The following is a 20,163-nucleotide window of genomic DNA, read 5'->3' on the forward strand; positions in this document are numbered from 1 at the left end:
TGTTCCAAAGAAAACAAATCCAGCCTTTCCAATCTTTCCTCATAGCTAAAATTCTCCAGTCCAGGCAACATCCTCCTAAATCTCCTCTGTACCCTCTCTAGTGCAATCACATCTTTCCTGTAATGTGGTGACCAGAACTGTTGCAGTATTCTAGCTGTGGTCTAACTAATGTTTCATACTATTCGAGCATAACATCCCTGCTCTTATATTCTATGCCTTGGCTAATAAAGGAAAGTATCCCATATGCTTTCTTAACTACCTTATCCACCTGTCCTGTTACCTTCAGGGATCTGCACTCCAAGATCTCTCTTTTCCTCTACACTTCTCAGTATCCTACCATTTATTGTGTATTCCCTTGTCTTGTTAGCACTCCCCGAACGCATTACCTCACTATTTTCCGGATTGAATTCCATTTGCCACTTGTGCCCACCTGACCGGTCCTTTGATATCTTCCTGCAGTCTACAACTTTCTTCCCCACTCTCAACCACACGGTCATTTTTTGTATCATCTGCAAACTTCTTAATCATGCCCCCTACATTGAAGTCTAAATCATTGACTTATACCACAATAATAGTACTTAGCCCTGCAGGACACCACTGGAAGTAGTCTTCCAGTCACAAAAACACTTGTCGACCATTACCCTTTGCTTCCTGCCACTGAGCCAATTTTGGATCCGTCATGCCACTTTCCCTTGATCTCATGGACTTATACTTATCTGACCAATCTGTCATGTGGTGCCTTGTCAAAAGCCTTACTAAAATCCATTTAGGCTGCATCAAACGCGCTACCCTCATCGACCTTCCTTGTTACCGCCTCAAAAAATTCAATCAAGTTAGTCAGACATGACCTTCCCTTAACAAATTCATGCAGATTGTCATTGATTAATCCATGCCTTTCCAAATGACGATTAACACTGTCTCAGAATTTTTTCCAATAATTTTTTCATCACCGAGATTAGGCTGATGATGCATTTCACTTTATTATTAGTCTGTCATCAAATGCAGTATATACAATACCTCATCTCCTAACATGAGAACACAAAAATTCAAACTGCTCAAACAACATTATAGTCACCCACAGGTTGAATATATGTTACTGGTTCACAGTTCTTTGGCCTTGGTACCCACTATCCCAAGATAGAAATGGCAGTGCATGTCAAGTGTGTACAGTCAAGGGCAATGCATGTGGCTTGCTGGGGTCAAATTGGATGCAGCAGGACTGCTGGGGGTCAGAGTGGAGGGGACCGGATTGCCGGGGTCAGAGTGGAGGAGGCTGGATTGCCGGGGTCAGAGTGGAGGAGGCTGGATTGCCAGGGTCAGAAGAACATAAGAAATAGGGGCAGGAGTAGGCAACTGGCCCCTCGAGCCTGCTCCGCCATTTAATAAGATCATGGCTGATCTGATCATGGACTCAGCTCCACTTCCCTGCCCGCTCCCTATAACCCTTTATTCCCTTATCGCTCAAAAATCTGTCCAACTCCGCCTTAAATATATTCAGTGACCCAGCCTCCACAGCTTTCTGGGGCAGAGAATTCCACAGATTTACAACCCTCAGAGAAGAAATTCTTCCTCATCTCAGTTTTAAATGGGCGGCCCCTTATTCTGAGACTATGTCCCCTAGTTTTAGATTCCCCTATGTGGAAATATCCTCTCTGCATCCACCTTGTCGAGCCCCCTTATTATCTTATATATTTTGATATAATCACCTCTCATTCTTCTGAACTCCAATGTGTATAGGCCCAACCTACTCAACCTATCTTCATAAGTCAACCCCCTCATCTCCAGAACCAACCTAGTGAGCCTTCTCTGAACAGCCTCCAATGCAAGTATATCCTTCCTTAAATATGGAGACCAAAACTGTACGCAGTACTCTAGGTGTGGCCTCACCAATACCCTGTACAGTTGTAGCAGGACTTCTCTGCTTTTATATTCCATCCCCCTTGCAATAAAGGCCAACATTTCATTTGCCTTCCTGCTTGCTTGCTGTACCTGCATACTAACCTTTTGTGTTTCATGGACAAGGAACCCCAAGTCCCTCTGTACTGCAGCACTTTATAATTTAAATGGAGAAAAATTGTAGAGTGGAGAGGAGTGGATTTCTGGGGTCAGCGCGCATGCAGCAGGGGTCAGAATGGAGGGGGCTGAATTACTATTCCAGTAATGGATAAGAGGGGTTGTGACCCTAGCCATCTCGATTGCCACTTCAGTAGTGGGACTCAGTATGGGAGAGAATGAAGGAGAAGTTCCCACCACTGGAGAATGGATGTAATACCTCGCATTATTTATTTGCAACATTCCTCATCATCCCACATAGGACTCGCTAAGTTTAGCCAGTAAATAAATGAGGCATGCAGACCAGGGAGGTCTCTGACAGAGGAGACCCCAATTGACAAGGAACTAGCGAGAGAAATCTACACAGGGTGGCTCAAAACAAAATATCCACAACTGCCATTCATGTTTTTGGGTGTTTCCTACCCCCAAGCAGCTGAGGTGCAGATCAGCCATGATATCATTGAATCACGGAGCAGGCTCCAGCAGCTGAATGGCTTCCTCCTGTTCCTGTGTTCTTTATTCTAGACTTTTGGGTCTCATATTGTAGATCACTCTCCTCGGCCTTTCAGATTGCCTTCACTAGCCTCGCTATTTAGATAAGTAGTCGATAACATGCCCAGGATAACTTTTTTAAATTATGGTATATAGATATGCTATAAAAGCAAAATTGTTTGTGCACTTATCTTACAATCAGAGATAGTTTATTGAACTGAATAATTGTCCTCTAAATTGGGTTTGTATTCTTACTGAGCAATCTAAATCTAAAGAAAGTCATGTTTATATCGTCAATAAGAAGTGGCCCAACTTTCCTGACACCAGGAATCTCTTCCAACATCACAGAAAAAGACAACAGAATTCTGACAGCTGAAACAATGCTTTTTAACAATAACCCTGTGCAATAGTATCTTCAACACGTGCATAAGATAAATAAATACTTTTACATGTCTTATACCTGCATGCATTTCCTGTCCAACTTCGTCATCGTGATTTACTTCATGGATTAACATCAACGTTTAACTTTGAAATTGCATTTAGGATTGAAATCATCATGTTGCCTATAATGATGGGCTAGAGCCAGCAGGTGGTGCTGTAATGCAATGTTATAAAGTCCTTAAGGGCCTAGAAATTCTGTTTTTGGTGATAGCGGTATTTTTGGCGGAAAAATACCGCTATGACTCCACTATAGCTACAAGGCCTAAAATTCGGGATAAAATGTGCCCAGCAGTAAAAATCGGTGTTGCTCGAGGATTCGTGGCGCAAACCGAGAATTTTCTGCAACTATTCTCCAACACCGACACTGCTGTGAGTTGGGCCTAGGGAGGGGGGAAAACACCCCAAAAAATATCCAAGAAACAAAAAATAAAAAATAAAAATCACAAAACAGTCACAAGACACTTAATTATCGAATCGCTGCAAAAGAATTACAAAATAAAAACTTTAACTTACCTTTTTTGCAGGTCTTCATACATACCTATTGCTGTTCCAAGGGCTGCAACACAGGTTTTTCCCAGGCATTTTTTTTGGTCCTAACTATGGGTGCACTGTGAGCCAAATTATTGCCGAAAGCACTATTTCGCGTCTTGGGCGCCGGCAGTGCGCTCCCCAGCAGTACTTAAAAACTGCCGGCGCAAGACTTCTCCGAATTTCCTGGTTTACTGTTTTGCCGAAAAACCAGGAGCAAGGTAGGCGAAGTTTTAGCCCCCAAACTAGTATTAAATAAAGGCACGAGACACCTCATGAAGCATCAAAGAGATGTGCAAACTCGATTAAAGCTGGCTTGTCCCTAGTGTTTCAAGCCCCAAGTGATAAAGCAATAAAAATGTATGCATATGCAAAACAGAAGTGATGGCCAGGTGAATTTGTGAAAATTGACAATGAAGCCACATATTACACCAACATTACTTGTGTTGTATCCTTCATAGCACAAGTATCCAGAGGACTGATGAGAAACACTCCCTAAAAACACTACACAAGGAATGTGGCAGTGTTAGGAGATAGTATCATCAGGGGGGCCGGGAGTTTCAACGGCTGTGTTGCCTGCCCGCTGCCAGGGTTAAGGATATCTCCGCGCTGCTGGAGAAGAATTTGAAGTGGGAGTGGGAGGATCCAGTTGTCGTGGTCCATGTAGGAACTAACGACAAAGGTAGAACTAGGAATGAGGTTCTGTTGAAAGAGTTTGAGGAGCTATGGTCCAAATTAAAATGTAGAACCTCAAAAGGTAATATCTCTGGATTGTTACCCGAGCCACAAATTGGCATAGGGACAAGCAGATCAGAGAGTTAAATGTGTGGCTCAAAGAGTGGTGTGGGAGGAAGGGGTTTTGATTCATGGGCATTGGCACCAGTACTGGGGAAAGAGGGAGCTGCTCCGTTGGGCGAGTTCCACTTAAACCGAGCTGGGACAGTGTCCTGGCGAATCAAATAACGTGAGCTGTATATAGGGCTTTAAACTAAAAAAAGGGGATGGGGGTCAAGTGAGGGAAACTTAGAGACCTAAAGCGATAAGTCAAGGCAATGGTGTAGTATAGCAATTTGAGTAAAGATAAGCAGAGTATGACAAGAAGGGACATAGTGTTTAACAGTATTAGAGCATCAGCGAATAAGGTGAAAGCAGGGAATAATAGTAAAAAGTTAAAATTAAAGGCTCTTTATCTAAATGCACAAAGCATTTATAACAAGACAGATGAATTAGTGGCACAAAGAGAAATAAATGGCTTTGATCTAATAGCCATTACAGAGACATGGCTGCAAGGTGACCAAGGTTGGGAATTAAATATTCTAAATAACTAACTTTCGAAAAGACAGGTAGAATGGAAAAGGAGGAAGGGCAGCCCTGATAATAAAGGACGACACAAGGACAGTGGTGAGAAAGGATCTTGACTCAGAAGATCAGGAAGTGGAATCAGGGTGGAGGTAAGAAATAACAAGGGGCAGAAAACACAGGTGGGTGTAGTTTATAGGCCCCCTAACAGTAGCTATACCGTTGGACGGTATATAAATAATAGGAGCTTGTAAAAAAGGTAATACAATAATCGTGGGGGACTTTAATCTTCATATAGACTGGGCAAATCAAATTGGCAAAGGGAGTCTGGAGGACAAGTTCATGGAATGCATTCGGGACTGTTTCCTAGAACAATACGTAATTGAAACAACCAGGGAACAGGCCATTTTATATCTTGTATTGTGTAATGAGACAGGGTTAATTCATAATCTCATAGTAAAGGATCCTCTGGGGAAGAGTGATCATAATATGTTAAGTATTTTACCCGTGACGTAACTCAACGTAAAATTCTAAGTCTTATTATCTAATAAACGAGTCATAAACTTACATAAAGACAATTTCATAGGTATGAGGGGCGAATTGGCTACAGTAGATTGGGAAATTCAATTAAAAGGTAAGACGGTAGATAAGCAGTGGCAAACATTTAAAGAAATATGCCAAAATTCTCAACAAATATACATTCCTTTGAGAAATAAAAACTCCACGGGAAAAGTGATCCATCCGTGGTTAACTGAAGAAGTAAAGGACAATAGTAGATTATAAGAGGCTTATAATGTTGCAAAGAATATTAGCAAACCTGAGGATTGGGAGAGCGTTAGAACCCAGCAAAGAATGACCAAAATAGGTAGATAATAGAATGTGAGGGTAAACTAGCAAGAAATATAAAAACAAATTGCAAGAGCTTCTACAGGTATGACAAAAGGAAGAGAGAGTGACAAAAGTAAGCATTGGTCCCTTGGAGGCTGAGACAGGAGAAATTATAATAGGGAATAAGGAAATGGCAGAGACTTCAAACACATTTTGTATCTGTTCATAGTAGAAGACACAAAAAGCATACCAAAAATCATCATCATAGGCAGTTCCTCGGAATCGAGGAAGACTTGCTTCCACTCTAAAAATGAGTCCTTAGGTAATTGAACAGTCCAATATGAGAACCACAGTCCCTATCACAGGTGGGACAGATAGTCGTTGAAGGAAAGGGCGGGTGGGACAGGTTTACCGCACGCTCTTTCCGCTGCCTGAGCTTGATTTCTGCATGCCTCGGCGATGAGACACCCGGATGCACTTCCTCCACTTAGGGCAGTCTTTGGCCAGGGACTCCCAGGTGTCGGTGGGGATATTGCACTTTATCAGGGAGGCTTTCGGGGGTCCTTGTAACACTTCCTCTGCCCACCTTTGGCTCGTTTGCCGTGAAGGTGTTCCGAATGGAGCACCTGCTTTGGGAGTCTCGTGTCTGGCATGCGAACAATGTGGCACGCCCAGCAGAGCTGATCAAGTGTGGTCAGTGCTTCAATGCTGGGGATGCTGGCCTGGTCGAGGACACTAATGTTGGTGCGTCTGTCCTCCCAGGGGATGGTAGGATTGTCCGGACCGGGGTCAAACATGGCTGCATCATCGCCCCAACCCTCTTCTCAATCTTCCTCGCTGCCATGCTCCACCTCACAGTCAACAAGCTCCCCACTGGAGTGGAACTAAACTACAGAACCAGTGGGAACCTGTTCAGCCTTCGTCGTCTCCAGGCCAGGTCCAAGACCACCCCAACCTCTGTCGTTGAGCTACAGTACGCGGACGATACCTGCATCTGCGCACATACAGAGGCTGAATTCCAAGTCATAGTCAACGTATTTACGGCGGCGTATGAAAGCATGGGCCTTATGCTAAACATCCGTAAGACAGAGGTCCTCCACCAGCCTGTCCTCGCCGCACAGCACTGCCCCCCAGTCATCAAGATCCACGGCGTGGCCCTGGACAACGTGGACCATTTCCCATACCTCGGGAGCCTCTCACCAACAAGAGCAGACATTGACGACGAGATTTAACACCACCTCCAGTGCGCCAGTGCAGCCTTCGGCTGCCTGAGGAAGAGAGTGTTTGAAGACCAGGCCCTCAAATCTGCCATCAAGCTCAGTCTACAGGGCTGTAGTAATACCTGCCCTCCTGTATGGCTGAGACATGGACGACAGTAGACACCTCAAGTTGCTGGAGAAATACCACCAACGATATCAAAAATAGTGGGGATTCAAGGGGCTAATAAGAGCGAGGAACTTAATTTGTGCAGCAATGCGTTTTTCCACTCTTTAACTTATCTACTTACGAGACAAATTTGCCAACTTCCACTTGCAATATAGGATCCTGCAGTTGAAGCTCTAGGATTAACTCTTCTGGACGAAGTGCTGCTCCAGGTTTGGAAGGCTCTGGGGAATAGATACGCAGAATTCCCTTATAACTGCCAACGATAATTTCGTCTGAAAACAGAGCAAAAAATAATCGCATGTGATTACTTTGTTCACTTGAATACATCATGATGCATAAAAACTCAAAGCAGTTAACCCGATACTCATCTCCAAGTTATTCTACAATCACAAGCAATATTAATTGGAAAAATCACTCTGAATTTTTGTATCCAGGTTCTACAAGATCCAATGTATTCAAGGATGTGAGGGTATAGAAAAGCATAGGGCATCCTGTAGGCTCGAATGATGACGTGAAATTTAACAGTGGATTCCAGATCCTGTTTATCATATCAGGAATAACCCAATCGTTGTGTACAGCTGTCTGTAATCATTTGGTTGCCAGAGCTTTAATTAAGCCCGAGTGGTCATTTCGAATGTTAATTTTTTTTTGGAATGATTCAAAATCTAAAAGTGACTTAGCTCAGTCAGGTGCTACCTGCACTTACCTTTTCTCCAGGTCACTAGGAGTATCATAGCCCAGCACACCATTCCCATACACTGCTTGGGAGATGAGATCTGGTTACAAATGAGTGGGGCAAGAGACAGCATCTACAATTTGCCCTGCTTACCCACAAAAAAAATGGGAATGGGGGGAGCGGGAATTGCTGGAGACATGCTCAGCCTAAAGGCATTTTGCAAAATAAATGCTTGAACTTGGTTAAATTACACTATGATGAATTCTACAACTAGCAAACAGAAAATTGAGTACACCTCCTTTAAGCACCCAAACTAAATGACTTCATTTCACCAGAGGACACAGAACACTCTTACAAGTCAGTGTCTACCACACTTACCATTGCCACTGTTGTCAACATCAGCTACACACAAACAGCCCTGGTCGAATTCCTCTTGCTCTCCCACAGGTGTGGACCACCAGTCTCGGGCTTTAAACAAAGACATTTTCCTTCAACCTGAAACCACCAAAACAGTGAAATGCTCAGACTATTGAGGCACAGAATATAGTCTTTAGAACAGTCATAGGAAGATCACTGAATTTTCATTTTTGTGCATAAGTTGAAGGATGTCAGTCCTGCAAAATGGAACACTCTTCCCAATTTGTCCATCCAGCATCAGTATTCAGCACCCTCAGACAGAGTAAAACACCATGTATTCAGTCCCAAAAGAACATTACCATCCTAAATTCACCTATTTTGCCATCATGTCTGATCTCTTCACAGGCCATGTGCAATGTTCCATATTGTGGACTCTACCTAATTCACCAAGTCCCAAGGGAGGCAAGGCTCTGAATGCAGGAGTCCTTCCTGCACCATTGGGGATTTGGGATGGAGCGTGTTGCACAGAGAAGTTATTATATATGTAAACCTGTAAATACTTTGTTTAGCCACCAGAGGGCTCATCCCCTGGAGTCCCAAGGGATCCCACAATCCCTTGGGAGCACCTGTACATAAGGAGGTCTCACAGGCTGGAGGGGCACTCTGGAGACCTGAATAAAGGACTACGGTCTCACGTTACTTTGAGCTCACAGTATCTGGTCAGATTCTTTATGCAAGACATAATAACTGGCGACGAGATACAGATAATGAACCCCACCGCAACAATGCAGAGAACTGTGGGCATCCTGGAGAAATTTTCAGAAGGAGATGATTGGGAAACCTTCGTGGAGCGACTCGACCAATACTTCATGGCCAACGAGCTGGAAGGAGAAGCGAACGCTGCCAAATGAAGGGCGATCCTCCTCACCGTTTGCGGGGCACCAACATATGGCCTCATGAAAAATCTGTGCGCTCCAGCGAAACCCACAGAGAAATCATACGATGGTTTGTGCACACTGGTCCGGGAGTATCTAAACTCGAAAGAAAGCTTTCTGATGGCGAGGTATTGGTTCTACAGGTACAAGAGGTCTGAAGGTCAGGAAGTGGCGAGCTATGCCACCGAGCTAAGGCACCTTGCAGGACATTGTGAATTTGAAGGACACTTGGAGCACATGCTCAGGGACTTCTTTATACTTGACATTGGCCATGAAGTAATACTTCACAAACTTTTGACTGTAGAGACCCCAACCTTGAGTAAAACCATAGCGATAGCCCAGGTGTTCATCACCACCAGTGACAATACCAAACAAATCTATCAGCACACGAGTGCTGCTACAAGTACTGTGAACAAAGTAACGTTGTTTTTGAATCGTAACGTACAGGGCAGGTCTCACATGCCTGCAGCTGCACGTCGCAGATGTCTCAGAGTCCACCATCAAGGGTGGTGAATGCAAGGCCATTAATACCTTGTTGGCGCTGCAGTGATCATCACTTCCATTCATGCCTTTTCAAAGGGTACGTTTGCAAGGGCTGTGGAACAATGGGAGACCTCCAATGTATGCGCAGGCAAGCTGCAAACCCTGCAAACCACCATGCTGCAGAGGACGACAGATCCACGGGGGATCACGACAAACCAGAGCCTCAGACTGAGGAGGCAGAGGTATATGGGGTGCACACATTTACCACAATGTCTCCGATAATGCTGAAGGTGGAATTAAATGGACTTCCGATGTCAATGGAGCTGGACACGGGCGCAAGCCAGTCCATAATGAGCAAAAAGACTTTCGATAAATTGTGGTGCAGTCTTGACTCCCATTCGTACTAAACTGAGAACATACACAAAGGAACTGATCCCCGTAATCGGCAGTGCTACCGTAAGGGTCTCCTATGATGGAGCGGTGCACAAATTACCACACTGGGTGGAACCGGCCCCACGCTGTTCAGCAGGAGCTGGCTGGGAAAGATATGCTGGAACTGGGACGACGTCAGAGCGCTCTCATCCATCCACGACACTTTATGTGCCCAGGTCTTAAACAAGTTCCCCTCGCTGTTCGAACTGGGTATCAGGAAGTTCCAAGGAGCAAAAGTGCAGATCCATTTGATTCCGGGGGCACGACCCATCCATCACAAGGCGAGAGCGGTACCGTACATGATGAGAGGGTGGAGATCGAGCTGGACCGGCTGCAACAAGAGGGCATCATTTCGCCGATCAAATTCAATGAGTAGGCCAGTCCGATTGTTCTAGTCCTCAAGGGAGATGGCACCGTCAGAATCTGTGGTGATTACAAAGTATCAATCGTTTTCCCTGCAGGATCAATACCCACTACCAAAAGCAGACGACTTATTTGCGACGCTGACGGGAGGAAAAACATTCACGAAGCTGGGCTTGACCTCGGCCTACATGGCGTAGGAGCTGGAGGAATCATTGAAGGGCCTCACCTGCATCAACACGCACAAAGGGCTCTTCATTTACAACAGATGCCCATTTGGGATTCGATCAGCTGCGGCGATATTCCAGAGGAACATGGAAAGCTTGAAGTCGGTCCTGTGCACCATGGTCTTCCAGGACGAAATCTTGGTCACAGGTCGGGACACCATCGAGCACCTGCAGAACCTGGAGGAGGTTCTTAGTCGACTTAATCGTGTGGGGCTCAGGTTAAAACGCTCGAGGTGCGTTTTCCTGGCGCCTGAAGTGGAGTTCCTAGGGAGAAGAATCGCGACTGACGGCATCAGGCCCACCAATTCGAAGAGGCAATCAAGAACGCACCGAGACCACAGAACGTGACGGTGCTGCGGTCGTTTCTAGGACTCCTGAACTACTTTGGTAACTTCTTACCGGGTCTTAGCACACTGTTAGAACCACTGCATTCTTTACTGCATAAAGGAGATGAATGGGTATGGGGTAAAAGCCAAGAAAATGCCTTTGAGAAAGCTAGGAAGCTGTTACGCTCAAACAAATTGCTTGTGTTGTATGATCCATGTAAGCGTTTGGTGCTAGCATGTGATGCGTTGTCATACGGTGTCGGGTGTGTATTGCAACAAGCTAATGAATCTGGGAAATTGCAACTGGTTGCTTATGCATCCAAAAGTCTGTCTAAGGCTGAGGGGGCCTACAGCATGATCGAAAAAGCATTAGCGTGTTTATGCGGTAAAAAAAATGCATCAATATCTGTTTGGGCTCAAATTTGAATTGGAAACTGACCATAAGCCACTTATATCCCTCTTCTCTGAAAGTAAGAGGATAAATATGAAAGCATCAGCCCGCATCCAGAGATGGGTGCTTACGTTGTCTGCATACAACTACGCGATCCGCCACAGAAAACTGTGCTGATGCTCTCAATAGGCTGCCATTGCCCACCACAGGGGTGGAGATGGCACAGCCCGCAGATTTAGTTATGGTAATGGAAGCATTCGAGAGTGAGCAATCACCTGTTACCACCCGACAGATTAGAACCTGGAGGAGCCAGGACCCCTTACTGTCCTTAGTAAAAAAAACTGTATGCTCCACGGGAGTTGGTCTAGTGTCCCGTTAGAGATGCAGGAAGAAATAGAGCCGTACCAGCGGCGCAGAGATGAAATGTCCATACAGGCAGACTGCCTCCTATGGAAAAGGGCAGGGACATTTTCATTAGTGACCTCCACAGCACCCACCCAGGCATTGTAATGATGAAAGTGATAGCCAGATCCCACGTGTGGTGGCCTGGTATCGATGCAGACTTAGAGTCCTGCGTACATAAATGTAACACATGTTCGCCGTTAAGCAATGCACCCAGGGAGACGCCACTAAGTTTATGGTCCGCTGGGCAGGCCACATAGTTTGCATGCCAGACACGAGACTCCCAAAGCAAGTGCTCTACTCGGAACTCCTTCACGGCAAACGAGCCAAAGGTGGGCAGCAGAAACGTTACAAGGTCAGCCGCAAAGCCTCCCTAATAAAGTGCGACATCCTCACTGACATCTGGTAGTCCCTGGCCCAAAACCGCCCTAAATGGAGGAAGTGCATCCGAGAGGGCGCTGAGCAACTCAAGTCTCAACACCGAGAGCATGCAGAAATCAAGCGCAGGCAGCAGAAAGAGTGTGCGGCAAACCAGTCCCACCCACCCCTTCCCTCAACGACTATCTATCCCACCTGTGAGAGTCTGTGGCTCTTGTATTGGACAGTTCAGCCACCAAAGAACTCACTTCAGGAGTGGAAGCAAGTCTTCCTCGATCCCGAGGGACTGCCTATGATAATGGCTCAAAAATATAGGGCTAGATTTTACACTTTTGTGCAGATCACCCAAAAATGGGCATTATTTCCGGTATGGGCAGTAAAAATGGGTTTTCAGATCGCCGGCTTGTCGCCCATTCTCAAAGCCCCTAGTCTCCATTTTTGAAATTGGGCATTACCACGAGTGATCTGAAATGGGCGTTAGCGTTAAATCTCTGACCTTCTGCCATAAAGTGTCGCCGTCCTTAACAACGACATGGCAACGCTTGTTTCCCACGATTCAGGAGGTCAGGGGTCATTATTACATGTGCAGAAGAGGAGACAGAGAGAGAGGGAGCAGAGAGGGACTGAAAGAGTGTGTGGGTGTGGTGTGTGCTTGTTTGGCTGTTGTGGGAGGCACGAGGGAGATTCACCAGCAGCAAAAAGCCTACTAAGCACCAAGAACATACTTGGCACCAAGTTTTTGTCCAACAAATAATATACAACATGGAAGGGATGGAGGAGGCCCTGGAGCTGGTAGCCAGGAACACTGGTGGCACAGGGCTCCCAGTGTTTCCGGAGCGCAGCACTGCACCCAAAGGTGCCGCACCCCCATTGCCAATGACACGAGAGCCAAGAGCAACATCTTGCTTCTGGCTTGGAGCACGTTCCCACCTCGAGACCATCCTCTCCCGTATCCGTCCAAGCAGCGGTTCAGCCGTCATTTCCCGCCCCACCCCCCCGGCCCCCACCCCACCCCCCCGGCCCCCACCCCACCCCCCTCGCAAATGAAGCAGCGCCTGAGAAACTCCTCGGCCAGGCGGCTTGGAGTCAGGAGGGGAAGGGGAAGGGTTGGTTTTTACAGAAATACTTATGATTTCAGACAAATGTTCGGTTTAGATGTTTATTTAACAAGACCTTGTTGCGCATTGGCTCAGATAGCTGCACCGTTACACACTGGTGATTCCTTATCAAAGGATATAATTACACTTAACTTCAATCAACTTAAACTGTCACCAAGGTGATGCCCACCATTGATGTATGACCTGCACACCCAGCAGTGTGTCAGTCTTGTAAATACCACTATCGTTCTTTCAGGCAAAGCGCTCATTTATGAGCTCCTGATGCAAGAGTCTTGCAGCTATGATGCCACCATGGGCCCTTTCCTGCGGTCTACAGGGGGTCGGGGGCATGTCTTCAGCATCAGCCTGATTGTCTGGCCCGATGTCAGCGTCCACCTCCTCGTCCTCCTCTTCCTCCTCTTCCTCTCTGTGCTGAGGTGGACTGTCAGAAATTCTTATACCCTCCTGGTAACCAAGTTGCGTAACATGGAGCACACCACCACGAATTGAGGTACCTGCTCAGGGTGGTATTGGAGCTCGCCTCCTGAATGGTCCAGGCATCTAAAGCGCTGCTTTAGCATTCCAATGGTTTTCTCCACGATATTGCGAGTGGCTCTGGTTGTATCGCCTCTCTGCTTCAGTGTGGGTGTCAGGCAGGGGGATCATCAGTCAGGTGGCGAGGCCATATCCTTTGTCACCAAGCATCCAGCATTGACCTTGTGGCTCATTGTTAAACAAGTCAAATACAGTGCTCTCATGCAGGATGTGAGCATCATGGATGCTGCCCGAAAATTTAGCATTCACTGCCATAATAATTTGCTGCTTGTGCAACTCTTTGTCGACCTTCAGAGAGTGGAATCCTTTGCAGTTTTTGAAAACCTCCGCATCCTGAAAATGTGCCCTCATTGCGATGTGCGTACAGTTTATTGCTTCCTGCATCTTGGGGAAGTTAGCAATTCGGTAGAATCCTACAGCCCTCAGTCTGAGCCTCCCTGGTCATATAAAAGCTAATAAAGACTATCCTGCATAAGTACAGGGCTTCAGTGACCTGTCTGATGCAGCAATGTGTGGCATGCTGAGACACACCGCAAATGTCACCAACTGAGGCCTGAAAAGAACCCGACGCGTAGAACAACAGTGCCGCGGTGACTTTGACCTCGACAGACAGTGCACTACTGATGGTGCTGGCAGGCTGCAGATCTGGCCTTATGAGCTGGCATACCTCAGTGATAACTTCTTTGTGGAAGCGCAGTCTCCGAAGGCGGGTGGTGTCGGGCAAATTGAGGCAAGACTGCTTCTCCTTGTATTTGCGGTGGGTGTAATGTCTGGCCCTCCTCATCAGTCTGGCACGTCTTACATTGGGCACATAATGCTGTGGAGCGCACCTTCTGCTATCTCGAGTCTGCAGCATGTAATTGGTCATCAAGAGAGGGTGAGAAAACACAGGTCCCATTCCAATAGCTATCTGTTTTCCACCGATTGGTCACAAAGAATGAATGTCCTGACAAAGACACCTACGAAATTACAATCGTCCACAGTATGATAAAGATGTTTGTTCGGATATTCACATCACCTCCAAAGTACATCCGAACTCCCTCGAGGTTGAAGCAGAGCAGCCTTTTTAATGATGCGACATATGATGTAGAACATGGCGTCCATGCCGCTGAGAGTATTTCCGGTCAGTTCCACTTTTTCAGAGTGGTTTTTTGGGCGAGCGATATTGTGGGGAAGATGTGTGCGAGGTGGTGAAAGTGACGCTGGGCGTTGATTTCGCCCATTCAGATGATTCCGCCCAAAAAAAGTGGACGGGCGGTATTATTTTTTCCCAGCGTTACGCACATGGGGAAAGTAGCGCTCGGCGATAAGTGTCCGAAAAACGGGTGTCAGTTTCCATTTTGTGGCTAAATAGACGAGATCTGGGCATATACCTCATTTCGGCAGTGTAATGGACGTTAAGTGGGCGTTATGCATGCAAAAAAAGTGTAAAATCTAGCCCATACTCTCTAAGCATATAGGCCCCAAGTTTCCACATGATTTGCTCCTGATTTTTTGGAGCAACTGGTGTAGAATGGAGTATCTTAGAAATCGGAAGACACCATTAGAGTCATTTAGTTTGCTCCAGTTCTAGTCAGTTAGAACAGTTTCACTTTGGAACAGATTCACTTTGGAACAGAATTTTTTTTTTCCAAAAGGGGGCATGTCCGGCCACTTACGCCTGATTTCAAAGTTTCGTGAGTGAAAACTTACTCCAAACTAACTTAGAATGGAGTAAGTGAAGATTTTTGTACGCTCGAAAAAACCTTGTCTACACTTTAGAAAATCAGGCGTAGGTTACAAATCAGGCGTAGGGAATGGGAGGGGGGGGGGGGTGTTTAAAGGGAAGTTTACAAACATTAAACACTTCAGTTTTACAAATAAAGAGCCATCATCAATAATAAATGATAAATACATCAATAAATCAACCAAAAAAAATTAATAAGAAATAATTTTTTTTTAAATCAACAAATAAAACATTTTCTACTTACCGACTGCAGCACCAGGAGACCTCCAACAGCGTGCTGGGATGCCCCCCTCAGTGTGTCTCTGTCAGTGTCTCTCTCTCTCTCTGTCTGTCAGTGTCTGTGTTTCGGGGGGGGAGGGAAGGAGATTGGGGGGGGGAGGGAAGGAGATTGGGGGGGGAGGGAAGGAGATTGGGGGGGGAGGGAAGGAGATTGGGGGGGGAGGGAAGGAGATTGGGGGGGGAGGGAAGGAGATTGGGGGGGGAGGGAAGGAGATTGGGGGGGGGAGGGAAGGAGATTGGGGGGGGGGGGAGGGAAGGAGATTGGGGGGGGAGGGAAGGAGATTGCGGGGAGAGGGAAGGAGATTGCGGGGAGAGGGAAGGAGATTGGGGGGGGAGGGAAGGAGATTGGGGGGGGGAGCGAAGGAGATTGGGGGGGGGAGCGAAGGAGATTGGGGGGGGAGGGAAGGAGATTGGGGGGGGAGGGACGGAGATTGGGGGGGGAGGGAAGGAGATTGGGGGGGGAGGGAAGGAGATTGGGGGGGGAGGGAAGGAGATTGGGGGGGGAGGGAAGGAGATTGGGGGGGGAGGGAAGGAGATTGGGGGGGAGGGAAGGAGATTAGGGGGGGAGGGAAGGAGATTGGGGGGGGAGGGAAGGAGATTGGGGGGGGAGGGAAGGAGATTGGGGGGGAGGGAAGGAGATTGGGGGGGGAGGGAAGGAGATTGGGGGGGGAGGGAAGGAGATTGGGGGGGGAGGGAAGGAGATTGGGGGGGAGGGAAGGAGATTGGGGGGGGAGGGAAGGAGATTGGGGGGCGAGGGAAGGAGATTGGGGGGCGAGGGAAGGAGATTGGGGGGGAGGGAAGGAGATTGGGGGGTGTGGGGGGGGGGAAGGAGGGAAGGAGATTGGGGGGTGTGGGGGGGGGGGGGAAGGAGAAGGGGGAGGGAGGCTGAACGGGCCGGGCCCCGAGACTTCGGGCAGGGCCCGTCCCCAGCACCAGATTTACAGGTAGGTGGCGTTGGGTCGGGTCCGGGGGGTGGTGGGAGGGAGGTCGGTTTGGTTCGGGTCGGGGGGGAGGGAGGGATGGAGAGGCAGGTCAGGTCGGATCCAGTCCAGAGGCGGTGGGGGGAGCGGGTGTCGGGTCCGGTCCGGGAGCGGGGTGGGGGGGTGGGGGGGAGGGAGCGGGTGTCGAGTCCGGTCCGTAGGCGGGAAGCGGGAGTCGAGTCGGGTCGGGAGGAAGCAGGAGCTGGCCGTGGGAGGAGCCTTATTCACGTAGCCCCAGTGAGGCCATTCGGCCAGGACTAGGAGCTGCGTGCTTCGGGCCCCTCCCACACAGTTTCGGGCGCCTGGAGCTACTGCATGTGCGTGCCCACTGTTGCGCGCATGTGCAGAGGTCCCGGCACTGTTTTCAGCGCAGGGACCTGGCTCCGCCCCCTACAGCTCCTGCTGCGCTGCGCCGAGGGCCAGAGGACCTGCAGGGAGGTGGAGAATATGGAGGGTTTTTTTAGGCGCACTTTGTGGCACGAAAAACGGGCGTCCAGGTCGGGACTGCGCCGTTCTAGGCGCAGCTCAAAACTTGGGCCCATTGTTACCAATCTGTTGTATATCGATAAATAATCTATTCCAACACTAATCTAGGCTGTCACTCCAGTGCAGTGCTGAGCAAGTGCTGCACTGTCGGAGGTGCTGTCATTCAGATGAGATGTTAAACCAAGACCCTGAACACTCTCTCAGGTGAACGTAAAAGATCCCATGGTACTATTTTGAAGAAGAGCAGGGGAGTTCTCCCTGGTGTTCTGAGCCAATATTTATCCCTCAAATCAACATAACAAAAACAGGTTATCTGATCATTATCACGTTGCTGTTTGTGGTGGCTTGCTATGTGCAAATTGGCTGCTGCATTTCCTGCATTACAACAGTGACTGCACTTCAAAAGCACTTCATTGGCTGGTACGTACTTTGGGACATCCTGAGGTCATGAAAGGCGCTGTATAAATGCATGTCTTTCTTTTACAATGCTCGTAATTGATTAGGAACAACAGCAATGCAAAAAGAAAGATTGAGAAGAGGGCTGGCACGATGATGCAGCCCTGCTTGACCCCGGTCCGGACGTGGATTGGGTCTGTAATGGATCCATTGGTCAGGATCACGGCCTGCATGTCGTCGTAGAGCAGGCAGAGAATGGCGACAAACTTTTGGGGGCAGCCGAAGCAGAGGACACTCCATACTCCCTCGCGGTTGACAGTGTCAAAAGCCTTTGTAAGGTCATAGAAGGCCACGTACAAGGGTTGGTGCTGTTCCCTGCATTTTTCTTGCAGCCATCATGCTGTAAAAATCATGTCCGTTGTACCCCGTAGAGGATGAAATCCGTACTGCAACTCCGGGAGGAGATCTCCAGCCACAGGGAGAAGACGGTTGAGGAGGATTCTAGCGGCGACTTTCCCAGTGGATGTTAACACGGAGATTCCTCTGTAGTTGCCACAGTCGAACTTGTCCCCTTTTTTAAAGATGGTCACGATTACTGCATCTCAGATTCCACGGCATGCTCTCCTCCTTCCAGATGAGAGAGATGAGGTTATGCAGTTGTGCCAATAGTGCCTCTCCGCCATACTTTAGTGCCTCAGCAGGGATTCCATCTGCTCCCGTTGCCTTGTTGTTCTTAAGCTGGCGGATGGCCTTTTCTACCTCATGCAGGGCTGAGGTTTTGCTGAGGTGGTGGCAGGTAGCATGCTGTGGGACATCTCATCCGACGACAGGCTCGAGTGCGCCAGCGCAGCCTTCGGCCGCCTGGAGAAAAGAGTGTTCGAAGATCAGGCCCTCAAATCTACCACCAAGCTTATGGTCTACAGGGCTGTTGTGATACCCTCCCTCCTGTATGGCTCAGAGGCATGGACCATATAAAGTAGACACCTCAAATCACTGGAGAAATACCACCAATGATGTCTCCGCAAGACCCTGGGAGGGCAGAAGCAACAATGTTAGCGTCCTCGACCAGGCCAACATCCCCAGCATTGAAGCACTGACCACACTCGATCAGGTCCACTGGGCAGGCCACATTGTTCACATGCCTGACACAAGACTCCCAAAGCAAGCGCTCTACTCGGAACTCCTACACGGCAGGCGAGCCCAAGGTGGGCAGAGGAAACGTTTCAAGGACACCCTCAAAGCATCCTTGATAAAGTGCAACATCCCCACCGACACCTCGGAGTCCCTGGCCAAACACTGCCCTAAGTGGAGGAAGTGCATCCGGGAGGGCGCTGAGCACCTCGAGTCTCATCGCCGAGAGCATGCAGAAACCAGGCGCAGGCAGCGGAAGATGCGTGCGGCAAACCAGTCCCACCCACCCCTTCCCTCAACGACTGTCTGTCTCACTTGTGACAGAGACTGTAATTCCCGTATTGGACTGTTCAATCACCTAAGAACTCATTTTTAGAGCGGAAGCAAGTCTTCCTCGATTTTGAAGAACTGCCTATGATGATGAATGCAAAAAGCAGTAACTCCCAGGCAGTTTGTAAAACAGTTTGTTTAAGTCAGTTGTCCTACCAAGCTCACTTCCTAGTAACTAGCACGCACACACACACACTCAATGAACCATGGCATGCTCTTTAACTAAACAAATAGAATGATAACGAGCCTATAGTATTCTAGGGATACTACTGCACAGTGCAATACGAGACCCATTGCAACACACCAAAACTGAACATGCGAGCTTAATTAACAATTCCACACGAGGAGTATTCAAGTAAATGAAATGCCGCATATGAAGCTGTTGAAGACTTTTCACTCGTGAGGAGCATATAGGTTATGCAGTCTCAATCACTCGTGAAATAAATAATGTATTTGATAACTTCATAAACAGAATCCTGCATGTTATTTGATTGTCTCTGTGATCCTGATGAGAATCCATTTGCTTTAATATCATTTCCTCCCTCCTCCCAGATGTAAAACAATGAGAGAGAAATATGATTATTTTTTAAAAAGATCCATTCAGCTTTATTTTGCTTCCACAAAATAACAGTTCCCAACTGCAGATAAAACGAATGCAGCACACATTATTTCAGATACGATAATTCTGATGCTCGGTCAATCATCAGTGATCTCTTCTGTGACTGTGATCGTGACTCGCTGTTCCTTGACTTCTCTGCTGTCTTCAACACTATCTAGACACAATCCTCTGTGGTGCTGCCCTGTCCTGCTTCCACTCCCCTCCTAAACTGCTTCAGATGGTTTCTCCTACCCTGCTATCCTGTACACCTCTAGTTTACCCAGGGTTCCTTGGCCCCCTTTTCTTCTTTGTTTGTATACTATACCTTTGACAATGAAACCCAGCTCTTGGTCTTCCAGCCTGACTGTTGTGAGCATATTCTACTCCCTATCTGACATTAAAGCCTGGATGAACCACACTTTGCTCCAGCTTAAAGTTGACAATACCAAAGCCATTCTCACCAGCTGTGACAGCACCCAAGGGTCTCCAGCCTCTCCTCCATTTTCATCCCTGGCTGCCACTTCAGGCTTAGCCCAGAAGTACAAAACTTTAGTGTTTGGCTTCCTCCCCCACATCCATTCTTTCACCAAGA

At 47.7% G+C, this 20,163-nt stretch overlaps 1 protein-coding gene across 3 annotated transcripts in view; it reads right to left on the minus strand.

Annotated features, from left to right (window-relative positions):
• Positions 1-20,163, minus strand: part of bbs9 (Bardet-Biedl syndrome 9) — an 852,590-nt gene that overhangs the window by 824,746 nt on the left and 7,681 nt on the right. For all 3 annotated transcript variants that reach the window (XM_070889198.1, XM_070889191.1, XM_070889207.1), the window contains exons 2-3: positions 8,081-8,197; positions 7,148-7,298 (exon numbers count right to left, since the gene is read on the minus strand). In XM_070889198.1, the coding sequence (XP_070745299.1) occupies positions 7,148-7,298; positions 8,081-8,186 (257 nt within the window). In that variant the 5' untranslated portion in view covers positions 8,187-8,197. The remainder of the gene's footprint in view (positions 1-7,147; positions 7,299-8,080; positions 8,198-20,163) is intronic.

Source organism: Pristiophorus japonicus, chromosome 1 (assembly GCF_044704955.1).
Source record: "Pristiophorus japonicus isolate sPriJap1 chromosome 1, sPriJap1.hap1, whole genome shotgun sequence".
In the NCBI taxonomy this organism is placed as follows: Eukaryota; Metazoa; Chordata; class Chondrichthyes; family Pristiophoridae; genus Pristiophorus; species Pristiophorus japonicus.